At 44.3% G+C, this 22106-nt stretch overlaps 1 protein-coding gene across 1 annotated transcript in view; it reads left to right on the top strand.

The window, feature by feature from the left end:
- The first annotated feature begins 1604 nt into the window (after nucleotides 1–1604).
- XIRP2 (xin actin binding repeat containing 2) overlaps nucleotides 1605–22106 on the top strand; it is a 115565-nt gene continuing 95063 nt past the window's right edge. The window contains exon 1 of the mRNA XM_072121821.1: nucleotides 1605–1760. Coding sequence (XP_071977922.1) covers nucleotides 1727–1760 — 34 coding nt within the window. The 5' untranslated portion in view covers nucleotides 1605–1726. The remainder of the gene's footprint in view (nucleotides 1761–22106) is intronic.

Here is a 22106-nt window from a genome sequence, read left to right as displayed (position 1 = left end):
TGTGATCCGATACACGACCAGCAAAACTTTCCCTTGATCCAATATGGCAGCTATCAAGAAGGAGGACATGATCCTGACTAAGCCTCTCACCCATTACCTGCTGGGAGATTAGATATACCACTTACCTTTTTGGTTCTGAAATAAATGGGTGTCCTGGGACCTCGGACTCTCCTGGGATATTCACGTCAATGAAAGTATTCAATACTTTATTTCAATTGACTTTGGCATTGGTCCTGTGATAAGAAGCGTGATCCCTCATCATCATATGGTGATGCTACAGTAACATATTGGAAAACACCTTTTAAAGGGAACCTGTCAGCAGAAATTGGCCAAATAAACACATCCAGTCAAACAGCTTCCAGGTGATGTTTCTTTCATGGTCCAGTGTGGTTGCATCTTCCTAAGGCTGCATTAACCCTCTGTACCGTAGTACGGGGGGCACACGTCAGCGCCGGGGAGAGGAGGAGGGGATGAGCGCTGCTTTCCCCCCTGCCCCTCTCCATAGTGATATATGGCGTACGGCACAGATAGAACATGTCCTATCTTTCTTCCGGCCAAGGAACGGTACAGCGATGTGCGCCCATTGCCGTCTATGGGTGACATATATACACTTCTTATACGTCGGCCGTATATACGTCCCCCATACATTCGAATATAGCCTAACATTAATCTTTGAAGTGAGATGCAAATTACGAAAGAGAAGAGTGTTGCACTGAAGTCAAGCTCTTCCCTTTCTTCTGTGGTTAACATCATTCACTGGACTTCAGCAGAGCCAGATGCTAATGTCCCTTGTGAACAGAGGTGTCAATACAGCATAAGGGGGCTTTCTGAGGCAGGGAGAGCTTGACTTCAGAGCTAAACTCTCCGCCTTCATGACTTAATATAACCAATTTACATCTCACTGCAAAGTAGATTTTATGGATAATGTCACCACTCAGGGAAATGAAAGAAACATGATCCAAAATCTGCTTGATAACACACTGGAAGCTGTGAATTAGGTCAGAGGCGTTACTGGAGCCTCACAGCGCTGCAGATTCACAGGCTGTCACAATGAGCAGAACATGTCTCCCCCTGCTCTCTGCTTCTTTCCCCTATAATCTAGCAGCAGCAGGAAATGCAGTGGAAGGGGAGACCTGCTCTGCTCATCGTTACAGCACGGAGGGGGCCTGGTAACAACCAAAAGAGCTCTTAAGGCTTATTAGAACAATTATAAAAGTTTGATTTTAGAATGAATAACAAATAATATAGGTTTACCAGAGTAATAGTGCCTGGATCTGTGAGTGTCCCTGGTTTATCCTGATGGATTTTTAGCCTAGATTTCCTCTAAGGTGACTATATATATATATATATATATATATATATATATATATATATATACAAATTTGTGTGTAACAGGTTATAATAATGATCCGGTATACCCAGAACCTGGTTCCTCTTCAGTTTCAGTGCCAATCACTTCCATGTACAATAGGACTGTGTGTATCCCAGGTCTGAGGACACTGCATTGTTATACTCTGGAACGTCACTTTTGCTGACACCCCTAGGAAAATGTGCGTGTGCTTCCTCCTGATAACTTTCAGCAAACTTCCCTTTTATATCCACTTAACAGGAAACTGAAATTGAGAGAAGTTTACGCTCACCAACACCGAGGAAACATTCTGGGAATTATTCCAGCATCTCTAGAAAAGATTCCTACAAGAAAGGTGGCAGAACTTCACTCAACACCATGCCAGGGAGTGAGAAGGAGGGCAGCGTGGCAGGTGAGCCTCCAGCCTGTGTCATTTAAAGGGATTCTGCATCTGAAGTCTATGTCATTGTTTTGTTGAACAGCTGATTACATCTATTATTCCCTGTTATCAGCCATTTAACAATGGAGAAATGTCCGGCCATGACCATTGCTCTCATATGTGTCAACGTGTTATAGGTGTACTGCACCTTTAAGGACCCCTCACCTGTCCTGATATCTGTTTTAGTAAATATTTGCATTCCATATAATAATAAGGAGAAGAAATATTTGGTAGAATATTTTCTTAGAATTCTGTTTTTTTGTCTGTTTTCTTTTATTCCTCCTGGAAATTTGTAAATAAATTGACAGCTGGGTGTTACCAGTTGGGGGTGTATCACTGTAAAGGCAGACAACATCTATTTAGGATGTGTCATCAGGTCTCTGTCACTATTTCTGTCACCTCTACCTGTTGGAGCACCTCACAAGGATCCATCACAGCCTTTATCTAGTCAATTCATACATTAATCATTATAAAATAATATTTTCTTTATTATGTAAATGAGGCTGTTACCCCTCCCCTCTCCTCCCCCTGCTCATGTCTGTGTGTAATGTATAGTAAAGCATTGCTAGTGTCTGTGCTTTATCTGCTGACATGCTGCATCCTTCCATACATATGTGAGACAGACATCAGCTACACAAGTACCTGACATGTTCTGCTATAACATGGCTGCATCCTGGAGCTTTGTATCTCTCCTATACACACACAAGCACAATGCACATTATACAGGCTGTCAGTCATATGCATAGGAGTATCTGATACACACACAGGCTGCAGGGGGCGTGGCCAGCACCAGGAAGCACATCATTATACAGCCTCACACCATTATACAGGCTGTCAGTCATGCACTGGGGTGTGGCTGTGCCTCCCACTCATGAATAAGCTGGACAGCTTGAATATGCTAATGACTCATTGGATATCTCACAGGTCATTTGCATACAGCTTTAGGACCTCATTAAGTTTACAAGCATGTAGAGGGACAAAAAAGGGATAGAGGAAATGCTCTCTAATGGCAGTTTATGAAAATATATTTAGTTTAGGGGGTTATTTTGCCTGACGGGTTCTCTTTAACAATGATAATGGGAACACCTACCTTATATACTCGAGTATAAGCCTAGTTTTTCAGCACAAAATTTGTGCTCAAAAACCCTAACTCGGCTTATACTCGAGTCAACTAAAAACATAAAGACAAAACTCACCTTTCTGACATCACCTGTAGGTCCTCTTCTGTCTGAGACAGTCTGAGACAGAAGAGGACCTATGGGGGACGTCGGAAAGATGAGTACAGTGTTATTTTTTTTCCTACTACAGGGGTTGGGCAGGCTGTATGCTACAGGGGTTGGGCAGGCTGTATGCTACAGGGGCTGGCAGACTATATACTGGGAGGTTGTAACCAATGCATTTCCCATCCTCGGCTTATACTCGAGTCAATAGGTTTTCCCAGTTTTTTGTGTTGAAATTAGGGGTCTCGGCTTATACTTGGGTCGGCTTATACTCGAGTATATACGGTAGTTTTTTTCTATTTATATATTTCTAGAAAGAACAATAGATGAATGGAACAACAAGGGGTTAAAGATGCTCCAAAGTTCTTATTCCACGGGGAAAACAATGTATTGTAATACAATACAATGGTTTTCATTTACTTACCCGGTCCTGTCGCGATCCAGTGTCACATTCTCCGACGCTGATTTGGGTCTTCCGGCGATTCACTAAGGTCCGTGCGCCCGATGTCTACCAGGTGTCGCTGCTGTGCCGAGGTCCCTCGGAGTTCACCATCCTTTTCCTGGTGCATGTAAGTGTGGGTCAAGCGACACGTTTTTTTTTTAAATAGCGCAATTTTTCCGAAATTAAAAATAAAAAGCTTTTCTCCCACTTGTAACCTCAAATAAGACTAAAAATGTAAAAAAAAAAAAAAACCTTTAAATGTTTATTAGTTTTAACTAGCCCTATGTTTCTTGAAAAAATGCTGCATAAAATCTCAAGGTAGCACACAAAAAAAAAATTATGGCCCTTAAAACCATGTCGCTAAAGGGGTCGTCCTCTTTCAGCAAATAATTGATATGGTTTGTGTAAGGAAAAGTTATACAATTTTCCAATATACTTTCTGTATCAATTCCTCACTGTTCTAGATCTCTGCTTGCTGTCCTGCTATAGAAAGATTCTATGGAGCATGCGCCGGTTTTCAGACTTTCTTTTATGTGCAAACTGCTTGCACGTGTATTTAAGGAGTGTCTGCGCCATATATGTGAAGCATGCGACTTTTTTGTGTTGAGGCTGCACTATACCCAACACAAATTTCTGCAATGCAATGGGCGTTTCTCTGCATAGTCAGACCGTGTGCCAGAGTTTCCATGCAAAGTCGGACAGAAGTGTGTTGTACACCCCATGTTAAAGGGGCACCAAAAAAGTGTTGGGGCAGTGCAGGGGGCGCCAGATTCATGAAGAACAGGCGCCACAGTTCATGAATCTGGCGCCCCCTGCAGACTACACAGGGAAACTGCATATACTACAGACTGCACTGTTTTGCAGGACAACAAGCAGAGATCCACAAACCACGAGGAATTGATACAGAAAGTATATTAGAAAATTGTACAACTTTTCCTTATACAAACAGCATCAATTGGAAGTGGATGACCCCTTTAAGGGGTTCAGGAAAGTCCTTAGCAGAACAAATACAAAACTCAGTCTGGTTGGAGTACTGGTTTTCCCAGTATGTAGAGAGAGAGATAGAGATAGATAGATAGATAGATAGATAGATAGATAGATAGATAGATAGATAGATAGATAGATAGATATGAGATAGATAGACAGATAGATAGATAGATAGATAGATATAGATATATATAGATGTATATAGATAGATAGATAGATGGATATAGATAGATAGATAGATAGATAGATAGATAGATAGATAGATAGATAGATATGAGAAGATACCGCTGATTTGCTTCACACCTCATCCCTGATGCGCTGCTTATTCCTGGAATATTTGAAGGCTCTTTCGCCCGGTTTTGCATAGCGCGCCCCCTTATTATAATATAACATGCTGATTTTGTTGCACTGCTTGATGATAAACAGATAAAAAGATATGTAATAGATACATCATCTGCCCGTTGAAGGTGTAAAGTTTAGTCCTCCAGATATAATTTTGTATTCATTAAATGATAATGGAGGCGAAATATTAGCGAGATTGAATGAACCCATCAGTCACCACCCCATGACTACAATGCTGCACGTTCCCCACCCCAGGCGGGCAGTATAATCCGGGTCGGCTGGGTCGCTATCTTCAGCTTTGTAGTGAAACAACAGGTGGCCTGAGAGAACAGGTGGAGATCTGCCGGGCGGCTAATGCTGTTTCCTTTCTTGGTACATACACAGTAATTCAATGATGGTCAGAGAACACGGAGCAGCAGCAGCAGCGTGCAGAGGAGCGGAGAGCAGCGAGTGTATGACGAGGGCTCAGACTGCGACATATTACATAGAGATGAAAGGGATAACATAATCAATGCAATTATTCCCTGTCTAGAGAAAATCTGCAAAATATTGTCTATCTATTAATAAAAAACCTGAAAATTATAATAATTCAATGTGAAAAAATACCTGCATGAACTTTATTCCATAAATACATAATACAGAATACATAAATATCTACACGCCCCCCCCCCCCACACACACACACAGGGCTCAGGGTGTGACGTCACCGCACCGCCAGTGCCAGGGCGTCAATGTCCTGTATGTGATGTATGTTGCTAGTTATATATACAGCCCCTCCTCCAGTAATGAATATATTCAGCACCCCAGTATACAGTTCCAGGCCCATTGACGCATATACACTCAGCATACCCAGTACCACATAGATATATACATAGATAAATATAGATATATACGCTGCAACCCCCCCCCCAGGAATACATAGATATACATACACACACACAAATAGATAGATACATACAGCACCCCTCCACCCACTGGAATACATAAATATATACACATCTCCCCCCCCCCCCCCCACACACACACAGGGCTCGGTGTGACGTCACCGCACCGCCAGTGCCAGGATGCCAATGTCCTGTGTGCTCTGTGATGTATGGCAGAGCAGGGAACGTATTGTTCTCTGCTTTGCTATAGACCAGTGGTGGCGAACCTATGGCACGGGTGCCAAAGGTGGCACTCAGAGTGCTCTCTGTGGGCACTCAAGCTCAGCACAGAGTTCACCAGACAGGACTTAAATAATCTAACTGCAGTTCCACACAAGTAAAGATTTACTAATCTCAGTGCTATTTTAACCCTTTAATCGCCTACGGAGTAGCTCATATGTCCTAATAGTGTGGCACCTCAGTCTTGGCATCTTGGAAAACTGGAGGAAAAGGGGAAATAAAAGAGTGGAGAGGACCGAATTATCTTTGAAGGTCCTCCTGCTGTCCCCATGACTCTTCCTGTACAGCGGGACCCTGAAGAGAAACTACTGCTTTCAATGGTATTGGTGTCCTCAGGAGACAGTTATGATTGAAAGTTGTGGGAGAACAGCTTAACAATTCAATGTATAACTGCTTATATTGGCACTTTCTGATAAATGAGTGGGTTTTGGTTGTAGTCTGGGCAGTCAGTCTCTAAAAGGTTTGCCATCACTGCTATAGACACAAGTCTACAGGCTACTAGCCTTACTAGAATGCAAACACATAGGGGGTCATTTACTAAGGGCCCGATTAGCGTTTTCCCGACGTGTTACCCAAATATTTCCGATTTGCGCCGATTGTACCTGAATTGCCCTGGGATTTTGGCGCACGCGATCGGATTTTGGTGCATCGGCGCTGGCATGCACGCAACGGAAATCGGGGGGCCTGGGCGAACGAAAACCCGACGGTTTCGGAAAAACCGCCGCATTTAAGAAAAAAAATGTGTCGCGAAAATTACACTTACCTTCACCAGGTATAGGCCGGTGAATTTCAGGGCATTCCAGCGCGCCTCCGGGGAACTTCAGCGCAGCAGCGCCACCTGGTGGACGGCGGAGGAACTACCTTAGTGAATCCCGGCCGGACCCGAATCCACCGCAGAGAACGCGCCGCTGGATCGCGAACGGACCGGGTAAGTATATCTGCCCCATAGTGGGCAATTTGGGGGGGGGGGGGCAATAAGACCGCCTGAATCGCCCACACTTAGTGGGGGCCCATTTAAGGGCATAGTGGCGGGAGCCCTGGGGCACGTGCCCACCCTATAGCCGGGCCATGTCATAAGGTAGAATATAAGCAGCACAACTATAAAAATTGGGTGCACCCCTTAGCTTTACAAAAAAGTATCTGCAATCTATTATCTATAGATACATGTGTATATCTGTGTTAGGGTAGGACAATGGCAAACAGACTTGGTGCCTATGGATTACTAGAAATCTACATCAAAGTCTGCCAGAATCCCATCTGTGCTGTAGATTATGGATTGGATTCTGGGAGCCCATTTGGACTCGCTATTAGGATACATAATAATGGACCGTTAATTGAAATCAGCTTTGCCAAAAATGCCTAAAAGGCAAATGTCTGAGTAATCGCCGGCCGTCGCTTTCAACCTTTCCATAAATTGATGTCCTCTGGCTCCGCGGTCTGCAGAGCGAGTGATTCTCATAATGTGTGGATGACATTTGTATAAGGCCGTGTACACACAGGATGATGAGGATGAGGAAGCAAAGGGATTCTGGGAAAATCTCATCTAATCTCACTGCTGGTGTGGGATTATACTGACCGTCTGTAGTTACTATTTGTATCAATTTCATGTAGATTTTTTAGATGGAAGTTGTCACATGGGAAATTCCGTCTAAACTTCAGGAAGAATTTCATAGAGAAGAATGAGCTAAATAGATGGTACAAAGGGGATTTATCAGAGCTTGTGTGCCAGGAAACTAGCGTACAGCCCTGAAATAGACACAATTCCAGGCACCTGACCATGTTTACCCACTGACGCCACTTCCATGTAAAGAGGACATGGTGGGGCGTAAAAACGGCTATGCCCGGCAGAGTGATCATGTGTGTATAAAGCGTATGATAAATCCCCCAATGTGTCCTATCTGGAGGTAGCAGTGATGGGTTGTTACGTCTTGTACGTGAGCGACAGGAATTGTCTCCCTTCAGTGTCCCGATGGCTCACTTAACCTCGCCCCTAACTGGCTCACCGTGCCCTCTTTAACCTTATACATTCAGGTTACAAGTGTTGTGACTGGGGTGGGTGACTGGCTGGACTGCGGCTCCCTATTATACATGTAATAGGGAGCCGTTCAGGAGCTCGAAGTGCCGGTTCTTCTTAGTGAGCGGAGCCTAATGATCAAGCTCGTTTTCCAAATTCGTCGTGTTGTCCGACATCCACGTCCCCCATTTTCTGTGGCATGCGCGCCGCAATCCGATCACGTGCTCCAAAAACCCGGGGCAATTCGGAATCGGAAATATTCGGGAAACCCGATGAAAGTGCGCGTTCAGCCCCTTAGTAAATGAGCCCAATTGTATTCCTGAACAATCCCAGGGCGGCGTGCTGTATTTGGGTGTCTTCTTTCCCCCTTCATCCACAGGTATACTTTAGCTCATTGTATGTTATCTGTGTATGTTGTTTTCCTTGTCTTGGAAACAATAATGTGGTCCCAATGTGATGTATGGAGGGTCTTTTTTTTACTAGTAACTTTTTACCCTGTGGATTTACTGTCACTGTATCCCATATGTCATCTATTTATACTATATGTTATTGAGCGGAACCCCAACCAATCACATATATAGGTTGTATCCCACAGTGATTTTTTATCAGTCTTTGTAACAATTGTGGTATTTTATTTTTAATGTATGGCAATAAAATTGATTCATGTTTATCCTAGTTTGGTGTACTAGTGTGTTTCCCCATGAATTGTTCTCTTTTATGGCTATTTGATTGTACATAGTGTCCTATCTGCAGGCAGCATGTGATAGAGCAGGAGGAGCTGAGAAGATTGTTAGCAGTGTCCTATCTGCAGGCAGCATGTTATAGAGCAGGCGGAGCTGAGAAGATTGTTAGTGGTGTCCTATATGCAGGCAGCATGTTATAGAGCAGGCGGAGCTGAGCAGATGGTACATAGTGTCCTATCTGCAGGCAGCATGTTATAGAGCAGGAGGAGCTGAGAAGATAGTTAGTGGTGTCCTATATGCAGGCAGCACGTTATAGACTAGGAAGACCTGAGCAGATTGTACATAGTGTTCCATTTGCAGGCAGTATGTTATAGAGCAGGAGGAGATGAGCAGATTGTATATAGTATCCTATATGCAGGCAGCATGTTATATAGCAGGAGTAGCTGAAAAGATTGTTAGTGGTGTCCTATTGGCAGGCAGCATGTTATAGAGCAGGAGGAGCTGAGCAGATTGTACATAGTGTTCTATTTGCAGGCAGCATGTTATAGAGCAGGAGGAGCTGAGCAGATTGTATATAGCATCCAAAATGCAGGCAGCATGTTATAGAGCAGGAGGAGCTGAGCAGCTATATAGAATATATAAGAATATTTACTAAATCCATTTGGATAGACTGTTGAGTGCACAATTATAGATGGTATAGATGTATACAATACTTTATGTAACTGATAGAAACTGCATTTCCCATGCATTATGTAACTTGTACAGTAGATGTGTTACAGTGGTAACAGCCATAGCTGCCGCTATGGGGCCCACAGGGTCATGGGGCTCCGGCATCCGAACTGACACACTAAAGAATGGAAGGTGCGCACCATTATATACATATTATGCTACACATTGTAGATATTTATCAGTGCACAAAATGTATGTATATTTTCTGAGGAGGTAGGTGGGGCCCCAGTCAGAAGCATGCTATAGGGCCCAGCCTCTCCAAGTTACGCCCCTGGAGGGAAACATAGATTCAGTCTACTGTCTGCTGCTGCAGATTTCATTTTCTTGTGTGTATTTGCTTACACTGCCGTCTCTGAAATGCTGCCATGTCATGGATTTGTCACGTGAGTCTTTTGACTGTGCTCAAGGTCAAGTAAAAGTTGCAGCTTCTCCAGATAAATAGATGTGAAAATACAATGTATCCGTTATGGCCGTTGGTCACCAGGAAAGAAGAATCCACTGAATTCTACAACTATTGTCTCTTTCCTATAGGAGTGGATTTAATCCTAACCCGGAGCAAGGGCTTGGGGCCCCAGAGTTGACAGAGGGCACATGCTCACATCTGCAGGACACCAATGCAGTTTTAAAATAAGGCGGAGCAGGGAGCCATAGACTCCTCGCTCTGCCGTTAGGAGTGGAGCTGTGTATTAGGAGAACCCTGACCATTGCTTAAGGCTCCATAAATAGCATATCCTCCCATCCTGCTTTGCTGTGTAGGGGAAGTGTCGACTCCAGGTTTCAGTAGGCCCCTGAGTGACAGAGCCTCAGTGGGCCCCTTTGCAGTGAGCTCACATGGCGGCATTAAAAATTTAGAAACTAAAACAGTCTTAAAATATACCCTAATTTATTGTACCAAACAGTCCCCTTGTGATTATTTTATATATAGCCCTCTCATGGGTACTTTATATAAATCCCACCTCATCCCTCTATGGATTCATTTGATACAGTCCCTCTCACCCCTATGGATTCCTTATGTACAGCCTTATGTGGGCCCCCCTAGCAGCTCAGGGCCCTGGCATTTGCCCGGGTATGCCAAGTGCTGTCACTGGCCCTGTGTAGGGGTAACAACATATCCTGTGCTTGTTTAGCAGTGACTAATGTGTAATAATTATATAATAGTCATAGCGCTGTATCGAGGTGGCACAATCAATCATTGATATCATACGAAGATTGTCTGGATGATTGACATAGGAAGTAATTCACCTACCAGACTGAGATGTATGTGCTGGAAATGAGAACAAACAAATATTTCAGCAATTCAAAGTTCACTAAAGACCAACGCCGTTTTTGGGTTATTGCCATAGGCATAGAAATGTTGTCTAAAAGGCATATGCTAAATGGGAAGTCAGGAGCGGAGGGGATGGTTCATTTACAGTGTTCAGTGAGTATATAGTGTATAGACTAAAGGCTTTGCGGCACTGTGTGTCCCCCCTGTGTACCTCTCACATGAACTTTGAATAAAGAAGTTTGCTTTCACGCTTGGTGAGTGCCACTCCGTTTTCTACTTTTATGGATTATGCTGGTTTACTTTTGGAAGTTTGTGCACAACCGCAGTGATACTAGCGACTACCTCCGCTTATACCCATCTACTGTTCCCTCTGACTGACAGCGACCCGCTGACTTTGCTGGCTGTGCCCGCAGCATCTTTCCTCTACATGAGACTATTATATATTTAATAGGGAGCCATTCAGGAGCCAGAAGAGCCGGCTCTTCTTAGTGAGCAGAGCCTAATGAGCCAGCTCACTAAGAAGAGCCAGAATTCCCATCACTAGTCGATATGCTGATACTAATCTGCTGTAACTGTCAGTTTTAATGCATTGAAAATAAACACAAGAATATTTTTTAAAGACCTCTGGAGTGCCCGATTCCTGTCTCTGTTGCCTTACTTTTGTCCCTGGTTCATGGATTGATTTTGAGCACCCAATGTCCTATGGTCTGTTGAGCTGAACCTCTTGCCTTGTACTCTAAAAGGGGTTGTCCCATGAAAGGGTTTGTCCTTAATATTTATGTTATCCCAAATGCACAGGATAGGCGATTACCGTCTGATCGGTGAGGGTCCTACTGCTGGGTCCTCCACCGATCACAAGAGCAGGTCCCCCAGCAATCCAGAGAACAGGGTCCTGTTCTCTCTAATGGTTGGAGCTTTAGGACGAGAATACAGTATAGGGTCATATGGCCAAGCACATCAGCCAGCTATGTCCGAGCAATGCCATAAGATTGAATGTATCATATGTACATCTTGCCACCCCATCGACTACTGAGAACAGGACCTCCATTCTCCGGATTACCTTCACGTGATCAGTCAATTCAAATCCTGAAAAATCCATCTTCCTGCATATTTTTAGACCCGGACTATCTGGATTATTACTGGTTGGTGGCTCGGTGTCACCGTCTGCTGTTATGACTGCTGTAAGTTATATATTTAGGTGTTTAGTACAGCCGAGGGTCCTGCCTCTAGGACACATGACTCCGCACTCAGCGCTCGCTCACTACACGCCGTCATACACTATTTCATACCTTATTCCTAACAGGAAAACCATCCGGGTTCTGATGGAAATACACAATGAAAGGGAAGTCCTTATTTATACAGCTTCATGGAGGACTATAAATAAGAAGTCATGATTTCACAAGTCAGATCTCTAATGGCATGTCCTGCCAGCAGTGACACTCACCCCGCAAGGTAGTTATATAAAAATAAACTCTCAAGTAATTTGCAGATATCATATCTAACATATGAGAGTAATGCTGAGAACACAAAGTACTACAACCCCAGAATTGTATGTGATTAGTGACAGATTCATGGGAAGTCTATTGTCCGTATGCTGCTGACAATCAGGATTGAAAATATATTTAAAAGGTGCACTTACACATTCCTAAAGGTCCCCCTACAATTCCCAAAGGTACCCACACACTGTCCTTAGGGTGCAAATTCACATTTCTTAGGGTACCTGTTCACAGACCTAGGGTTGCCTGTTCAGATTTCTAAGGATTCCCATACACAGTCCTGAGGGTGTCCATTCAAATGCCTAAGGGTGCCCAATCACAGACCTAAGGGTGCCCAAACACATTCCTGACGGTGCACATTCACATTTCTTAGGGTACCCATTCATAGACCTAAGGGGGCCTGTTCATATTTCTAAGGATTCCCATAGACAGTCCTGAGGGTGTCCATTCACATGCCTAAGGGTGCCCAAACACAGTCCTATGGGTGCACAAACACAGTCCTATAGGTGCCCAAACACAGTGCTATAGGTGCCCAAAAATATTCTACGTGTGTCCATACATAGTTTCAAGGTTGCCTATACACAGTACTAAGAGTGCCCATGCCAATGATTGACAGGCTGAAGCCACTATAGAAACAATGACCACAGCTAAAACTTTAATGGTATTTCTCATGCCTTAACCTACACAAGTACACACCGAGTATGGTCAGTGAAATGCGTTAAAAGACACCTACAATGACGACCACACAAGCAGATGCTGGAAAAAGAGAGTTGTGGAGAAACCTTCCCACAATAATGCTACACATCATTCACTCATCACTACTAAGAGGTGACTAGTCCAGGCTGCTGGGCCCCCACGACTTCTTGGGCCCCATAGCAGTCACTCCAGCTGCTACATTGATAGTTACAACCAGGTAAATGTAGAGATACACTCTGGAGTTACAATGATAAAACATACAGTTCCGACTTACATACAAACTCAACTTAGGAACAAACCTACAGAACCTATCTTGTATGTAACCAGGGGACTGCCCCCGGACATTTATCCTCTATACTGTGAATAGGTCATAAGCGTCTTTGGTGTGACAGCCCCTGTAAAATTATTACTTGCCCCTGTACCTTTATACAGCATATACATTAGTGTAACTAATGGTAGACACCCAGATCCTTTGTTCTTCCTCTGTACATTGATGGCTGACATTTGCCTTAGTTGACTCTACCACCTGTCACTATGGAAGATGCAGTATATTCCTGCTAATTGTATATGATTTCCGCTAATTGTTCTCCATGGATTGCCCTGGAATGATGAAAACTTTCAAACATCAGTCTAGGAACTCGTATTGTAAATATCACAGCTTCTACAGGGAAAATAATCCAGAATGTATTGTTGGCGGTACAAGAGAAAGTCAGTAGTTCATCATTCACGATTCCCCTGATATTTGGAGATGTAGTCCAATTCCTTGTCTGGCTTGTTGGACATAAAAATCAATGTCTAAGAATTGTTGGTGGTGCCTCTGGTGTGCAGTTAGCAGAAGTAAACTGTGTGCGCTATTTTATCTATCTATCTATCTATCTATCTATCTATCTATCTATCTATCTATCTATCTATCATCTATCTCATATCTATTTATCTCATATCTATCTATCTATCTATCTATCTATCTATCTATCTGTCTATCTATCTCCTATCTATCTATCTATCTATCTATCTATCTATCTATCTATCTATGTGTCTTCATCTCATATCTACCTACAATACATGTTCTGTGGTTAAAGAATACATTTCACTTCCTGAAAGTACATTGTTTTAACATTTGTATCAGTTCCTTTTTTGTGTTGAAGATCTCTGCTTTCATTCATTGGAGAGGACCTAACCCTAACCCTATTGCCTCTCTGTGTTTGACCTTTGGTCCATTTTTTACCTCATTCGTGTGCTATCCTATCATGACCTGTTGGCTGGGTCTCCAAGTTTGCACAAACTCTGCCTTTTCCATCCTTGGTTTTCGCCTAGACTACTCTCCTGTTTGGTGCTACTGGCTGGTGTCGCTCGAGCCGCCTGGGCCCGATAACATAACTGGGACTACTCAACAGGTAATCTCCTGATGGTCTCTCAATGGCAAAATTTAGACTCTTGTAGGGTGAATAAAGGTTGTAAAATGCGTTAGTCACTGGAAACATCCTTAGAAGGAGACAGAAGTTAAACGTGTTTGGGGAAACAGTGGTTCTACACCTTTTAGTACTGATGTTTCTTTAGGTGTCCATGATGGACCATGATGGTTCCAAATCAGTCGGGGTAATATGTTAAGTGCTTTGCACAAATATTTTGTTGAGAATTTTCAATGGTTTCTGTGGTGTAGGCCTAATTTAGGAGTTATTGGGGAGTTTTTGTAGCAGTTTCACTGAGTTTTTCATTTCCTGTCACCATCAGTGGCTGTAGCTTATTACCCAAAACCTTTGAAGATAGATTTATCACTTGGGCTTTATAATATTTTTTGCAAAAGTTCTCGAATCCTGGTCAGAAGACATCAACATGTTCGGTTTGCACACGCCACATAACAGATCAGAAAGCAGTGACACAGGAAAGCGAGAAAAATAGAAGTAGAATAGAAGAAAAATACTCACATCAATCAGATTATGATGCCCTTTCATGTGGACAGAGGCAAATAATAGTAATACTTGGCACAACTCCTCTAAATAAGTCTACCATTAAAATCCATCATGGTAAACCAGTGACACTTACTAATAGATCCAGGCCCCATGACTGTGGTAATCTTCTTATATTTTTTATCCCTGGACTCCTTTCTTCTAAAATCACTGGTAAAATTATGCTAATGAGCCAGAAGTTCTCTGGGTGGTCTTACAATACCCCCTTTATGCTGCAGCTTCACAGGCTGTTACACTGTTCCAGGCACCCCTGCTCCCTCAGCACTTCTTCAGCACTTCTTACATAGTAGGAGGAGGGAAACGCTCCTGTGCATTGTAACAGCTTGTGAAGCTACAGCATGGAGGCCTGTGGTAATGCCTCCCCCAGAGCCCTTCCTGCTCAAAATCATAATTTGTTGATTCTTTTAAATGGTTATTCCCATCTCAGCAAATTAATGTTGTTGTTTGTATTATAGAAAGTTATACACTTTCTGTATCAATTTCTCACAGTTTTCTAGATCTCTGCTTGCTGTCCTTCTACAGGAAGCTTCTGTTAGGATAGGGTACACACAAGACAGGGGAAGGTGAGCCCTGAGCTTACCCCAACCTCTGTCCCTTCCTATAGCCCCCCCACGCTAAACCGTGGGGCGACTACTTGAAGACTCGGAATATACTGAGTAAGTGTGGATAAGGGCAAACACAAACAGACTGACAAACATAGAACATAAAAGAATAGTAAACAAGCCGGAGTCACAACTAGAGGGAACGTCAAAGGCAGAATCAGTAAGCAAGAGTCAAAGTCCAAAAACTAGCCGAGTTAACAACAATATAGATACAGATACTGAGCAATACAAACGAGCAGCAACCAGGGAGAAAGGGATTTTCAAACACTGGCACTGGGAACTAGTGAAGCTGCAATTTATGCAGCCAGAACTCCACCTCCAGAATCTGATAGGAGCTGGACAGTACCTGGGAATTAACCCCTCACGGTGCAGAATAACCAGGCACCCAGCAGAGGTTCAAAGTCCCAGCCCCTCCTAGACAGCGCGAGATCTTAGCAGCCGCTGCCCAGGACGAGAGGTGGAGTTTGCGCGGATACGCGCCGGGGTACGGAGAACGCTGCTGGCACCACCAGAAGAACCAGAAGTCCCAGCAATCTCCCTAGCGAACCTGACAGTACCCCCCCCCTGACGGGGGGCCTTCGGACCCCTAGATCTTAAAGATGGCTTCTGAGGGTTGGCCTGATGAAACAACCTGAGCAACCGTGGAGCATGAACATCTCTAGCCGGAACCCAAGACCTATCCTCAGGACCAAAACCCTTCCAATGGACCAGGTACTGCAGGGAGTTACCTACCCATCTGGAATTCACCACTTTTTCCACTTCAAATTCCAGATTCCCCTCCACAATAGATGGAGAAGGAGGGTCAGGAAGAGGCAACACAGGCTCCACATAGCGCTTAAGAAGACTTTTATGGAAGGTGTTATGAACCCGCCACCCTGCTGGAAGTGTAATCTTAAAGGAAACCGGGTTAACCATATGAGTGACAACAAACGGACCCACAAACCTGGGCGCAAACTTCAAAGAGGGGACCTTCAATTTAAGGTTTTTCGTGGATAACCACACTTTATCCCCCACCACAAACGTACCAGAGTTAGTGAGCCTTCTTTCAGTCTGTTGGACCATAGAATCTTGTGCCCTCCGAATACTCTCCCGAACTTGTGACCAGAGCGAGCGTAACTTGGATGCAATAGCTTCCGCTCGAGGAATATTAGAGACCGGCACAGATGAAAAAGAGAAACGTGGATGAAAACCATAATTGCAGAAAAACGGAGATACCTGTGTGGACGAACTACAGTGGTTATTAATAGCAAATTCTGCCAACGGAAGGAATTTCACCCACTGGTCTTGACTGTCCGAGACAAAGAGTCGCAGATATTGAATCATCTCCTGATTCATTCTCTCGGACTGACCATTAGACTCAGGATGAAACGCAGAGGAGAACGACAGGTTAACTTCCAGTCTAGAACAGAATGCTCGCCAAAATTTGGAAACAAATTGTACGCCCCTATCAGACACAATATCATCTGGTATACCATGGAGGCGTACAATATTCTGTATAAACAAATCAGCCAATTCTTCAGCTGAGGGTAACTTTTTTAATGGAACAAAGTGTCCCATCTTGGAGAAACGGTCCACTACCACCCAAATCACTGTATAGCCTTGAGATGCTGGCAGATCAGTGACAAAATCCATTGACACTTTAGACCATGGCCTGGTGGGAACTGGAAGCGGAAGAAGAGGCCCCTCAGGACGTCTCCTGGGAGTCTTTCCTCGCGCACAGACCTGACAGGCTTGGACAAATGTGTGCACATCTTTAGTCATGTGAGGCCACCAGTAACTTCTCTTTACGAGATCCAAGGTACTCCGCATACCCGGATGACCTGCCAATACTGAGCAATGCGTCTCCTCCAACACTCTCAAACGACAAGAAATAGGAACAAACAATTTGCCTTCCGGAAGGTCTTTGGGTGCAGATTTTTGTCCTGCTAAAATTTGAGAGGAGAGGTGGGAGGAGACAGCTGCCAACACAACACCTGGAGACAAAATATTACTGTCCGTAGTCGCTGGAAGCTCAGGAGTCCCAAAGCTACGGGACAAGGCATCAGCCTTCACATTTTTTGACCCAGGTCGGTAGGTGACCACAAAATTAAAGCGAGAGAAAAACAAGGCCCACCTAGCCTGACGTGAGTTCAAACGCTTAGCAGTATCCAAATATACTAAGTTCTTATGATCTGTGAGCACAGTTATCGGATGAAGAGCTCCCTCCAAAAAGTGTCGCCAGACTTCAAATGCCCACTTAATGGCAAGGAGCTCTCGATTACCAATATCATAATTCCTCTCACAAGAGGAAAACTTTCTAGAGAAATATGCACAGGGCCTCAGTCTGGTGAGAGTGGAGGACCCCTGAGACAACACTGCACCTACTCCTACCTCGGAGGCATCAACTTCCACAACAAACGGTAGAGAGAGGTCAGGTTGAACCAAAACTGGGGCTGACGAGAATGCCGCTTTTAAAGTTTCAAACGCTGAGCAAGCGGCAGGGGACCAGTTGTTTGGATCAGCACCCTTACGGGTTAGATCCGTGAGGGGTTTGGCGATCACAGAAAAGTTCTTTATAAAGTTCCGATAATAGTTAGCGAAACCTAAAAATCGTTGAAGGGCCTTAAGATTTGTAGGCCGAACCCAGTCCGTGAGCGCCTGAACCTTACTCGGATCCATCTGTACATCAGAGGGAGTCACAACATAACCTAAGAAGGAAACCTTCTGGACGCAAAAAACACACTTTTCCAGTTTAGCGAAGAGGTGGTTTTTGCGCAACCTGGTAAGTACTTGGCGGAGATGTTGCTGGTGAGAAACCATATCAGGAGAAAAAATCAAAATATCGTCTAGATACACCACCATAAACACACCGATGTAATCATGAAAGATGGAGTTCATAAAACCTTGAAAAACCGCTGGGGCATTACTCAAACCAAAAGGCATAACCAGGTATTCAAAGTGCCCCAAAGGTGTATTAAATGCGGTTTTCCACTCATCCCCTTCTCGGACCCGAATCAGGTTATAAGCCCCTCTGAGATCTAATTTAGAGAAAACTTGGGCCCCAGAAACCTGATTTAAGAGATCCGGGATCAAGGGGAGGGGACCTGAGTTTTTTACCGTTATCTTATTTAATTCTCGATAATCAATACACGGCCGTAAACCACCATCTTTTTTCTCAACAAAAAAGAACCCGGCCCCAGTGGGCGACTCAGAGGGACGAATATGTCCGATTGCCAAACTCTCCTCAATATAGCTCTTTAGTGCCTCCCGTTCTGGCACCGACAAGTTATATATACGACCCTTAGGCAATCTAGCATCGGAAAGAAGGTCAATTTTACAATCAAACTCCCTGTGAGGAGGAAGGACTTGGGACAAGGGTTTAGAAAACACATCTGAGTAGTCAGAGAGAAAACCTGGAAGACTCTGATCTTCCGTCACTACTGTACATAGTGAAACTCTGGTCAGGTGTTCCTTACAGAGAGGACCCCAATGAACCAGCTCCAGAGTTTCCCAATTAATTACCGGATTATGGATCCGGAGCCAGGGTAGACCAAGAATGACATTTTCAGACAGGTTTTCCATAACTAGAAAAGAACACCATTCTTCATGCATAGCTCCCACCATAAGCTTCATCTGCGGGGTTCGGAATTTGATCAACCCTGCCTGTAGAGGGGTCAAATCCGCACCCGACATCTGGATAGGAGTGGACAATGGAATCAATGACATGCCAAACTGAGAGACAAAATTATAATCGATTAAATTAGTCGCAGCACCTGAATCCAAAAAGGCGCGACCAGTGCAGGAAACAGACTGAAACTTAACCGTACAAGGTAAATACATTCTAGCCACAATAGGGAGTACCTGAGCTCCTAAGCAGTCCCCCCGACTACTGCTTAGGAGCGGAAGTTTTCCTGCTGCTGCCTCTTGGAACAGGTGTTGATCTGATGATCAGGACTTCCACAGTAGAAACAAAGATGGCGTCTCACTCGACGTTGCTTCCGCTGTGCAGGAGAGATGCTATCCAGCTCCATGGATTCCAATTCTGGACTACCCGGAGACGGACTGGCCGCTGGCTGACAGTCCGAGGACACCCGAGGTGATCGCCTGGATCTTAGGCGACGATCAACTCGGATGACCAGAGTCATAGCATCATCTAATGTCTGAGGCTCGGCATAAGCTAAGACTAAGTCCTGTACTCGGTCTGACAGTCCGGACATAAATTGGTCTTTTAGGGCGCAGTCATTCCATTGCGAGTCAGTCACATACTGTCTGAACTGGGCACAATACTCTTCTGCTGTCCGTTTTCCCTGACACAGAGATCTAAGGTGGGAAACTGCAAGTGCTCGACGGTCAGGTTCGTCATAAATCTGGCCTAAAGCAGAAAAAAAAGCGTCAAGAGAAGAACGGGATGGAGAGTCAGGTGGGAGAGAAAAAGCCCAATTTTGCGGATCCCCACGCAACAGGGAAATTACCACGCCCACCCTTTGAATCTCTGTGCCCGATGAACGAGGGCGTAAAGAAAAGTAAAGTTTACAGCCCTCCCGAAATGAAAAAAAATGCTTACGGTCACCAAAAAACACGTCAGGGAGAGGAACCTTAGGTTCAGGTATGGGTGGCAGTGGATCCTGCGGTGATGTCTGCCGTGGAACCTGCATAGATTCCTGGATTTGGAGACGGGAAGCTAGATCCTGAACAAACTGAGTTAGGGTCTGGACCTGAGCGACCACAGCTGACAAAGGCTCCATGGAAGGAGAGAATGTAGCAGGTCGGATACAGGATGCAGACCTATGTTAGGCCAGTGTTTCTGTTAGGATAGGGTACACACAAGACAGGGGAAGGTGAGCCCTGAGCTTACCCCAACCTCTGTCCCTTCCTATAGCCCCCCCACGCTAAACCGTGGGGCGACTACTTGAAGACTCGGAATATACTGAGTAAGTGTGGATAAGGGCAAACACAAACAGACTGACAAACATAGAACATAAAAGAATAGTAAACAAGCCGGAGTCACAACTAGAGGGAACGTCAAAGGCAGAATCAGTAAGCAAGAGTCAAAGTCCAAAAACTAGCCGAGTTAACAACAATATAGATACAGATACTGAGCAATACAAACGAGCAGCAACCAGGGAGAAAGGGATTTTCAAACACTGGCACTGGGAACTAGTGAAGCTGCAATTTATGCAGCCAGAACTCCACCTCCAGAATCTGATAGGAGCTGGACAGTACCTGGGAATTAACCCCTCACGGTGCAGAATAACCAGGCACCCAGCAGAGGTTCAAAGTCCCAGCCCCTCCTAGACAGCGCGAGATCTTAGCAGCCGCTGCCCAGGACGAGAGGTGGAGTTTGCGCGGATACGCGCCGGGGTACGGAGAACGCTGCTGGCACCACCAGAAGAACCAGAAGTCCCAGCAATCTCCCTAGCGAACCTGACAGCTTCTATGTTTACTTCCAGTGGATAGAAATCTGACCATGGTCACACAGGTGCACGTCTCGTTATATCACAGAGAGTAATCAGAGCTGTGTGATATAATGAGCTCTGCACCTGTGTGACCATGGGCAGATTTCTGTCCACTGGAAGTAAACATAGAAGCTCTCTATATAATGACAGCAAGCAGAGATCTAGAAAACTGTCAGGAACTGATATAGAAAGTATATTGGAAAATTGTAAAAGTTTTATAATTATAATACAATCCATAATATTATTTATCACAAATGGGATATTTGTGATATTTAACTCACGTGCTATCCATTTCCTTCTGATCTTCCTTGAGATGGTTCTACTCCTTCATTGGAGTCCAGCTGTTTTTAATTAAACTGATTTCTTGGACCTGCCTGGATCTATGAGTAAGTGTTCCTGGTTTATCATTCTGAATTGTGATGGTAAATTTCCTTTAAGGGGGTTAACGTCATTGTTGCAATTGCCATGAACCTTTCCTGTTCATACACATTGTAGAGGGAGAAAGCCCATGCATCAAACATGACCAAGAATGTTTTTTAAAATAGAAAAAAAAATTGGTACATCCCCCCAAAAAATTAAAAATGCCTCATCCACCTCCTAAAGATGTACAGTAGTGAAAGTAAAAAGAAATGAAATATTCAATGTGAGACTGAGAATGTGCGGTAATATATGCGGGGAGGCTCGCTGAAAATTTTCCTAGACCCAGGAACCTCGAGAAGGTTGGAACTCTGTGCACGCTTGGTTAGCGGCTAAGCGTAAAGCATAAAAATTAAAGCTGAAAAGGGCAACAGCAGAAAATAAAATTATACCTGTGTCAAAACATGAATGATTAGCTGTAATTTATAATACACATGTCACCGTATCACTGCCGAGTCCTGGAGTCTAATGGAAAGGACAATTCAGTAACATTGCATATAATAAGTGGAGGTCAGCGATCAACATCTACAGGACGTGTAGAGCATGCTGAGCTCTTTCTACTTTTTTGGGGAAAGTTATCAATGTGAAGCCGACCAGGAACTGTAAAAATATGTTTCCAATGTCAAAGTAAGGCTACATTCATACAGACGTGTGCCCGCCGTACCGTAGCACGCCACCACGCCCCTCTCCATAGGAATTTTTGGCGCACGGAGCCATATTCCGGCCAAAGATAGGACATGTCCTATCTTTCTCCCAGCTCCAGAGCAGTACAGTGCCGCACGTGTGGCGGCATGCTCCCATTGCCGGCTATGGGGGACGTATATACACCGTATATACATTGGCCATATATATGTGTCCC

The sequence above is a fragment of the Engystomops pustulosus genome, chromosome 8 (assembly GCF_040894005.1).
Source record: "Engystomops pustulosus chromosome 8, aEngPut4.maternal, whole genome shotgun sequence".
In the NCBI taxonomy this organism is placed as follows: Eukaryota; Metazoa; Chordata; class Amphibia; order Anura; family Leptodactylidae; genus Engystomops; species Engystomops pustulosus.
This window is presented reverse-complemented; position numbering and strand designations above follow the sequence as displayed.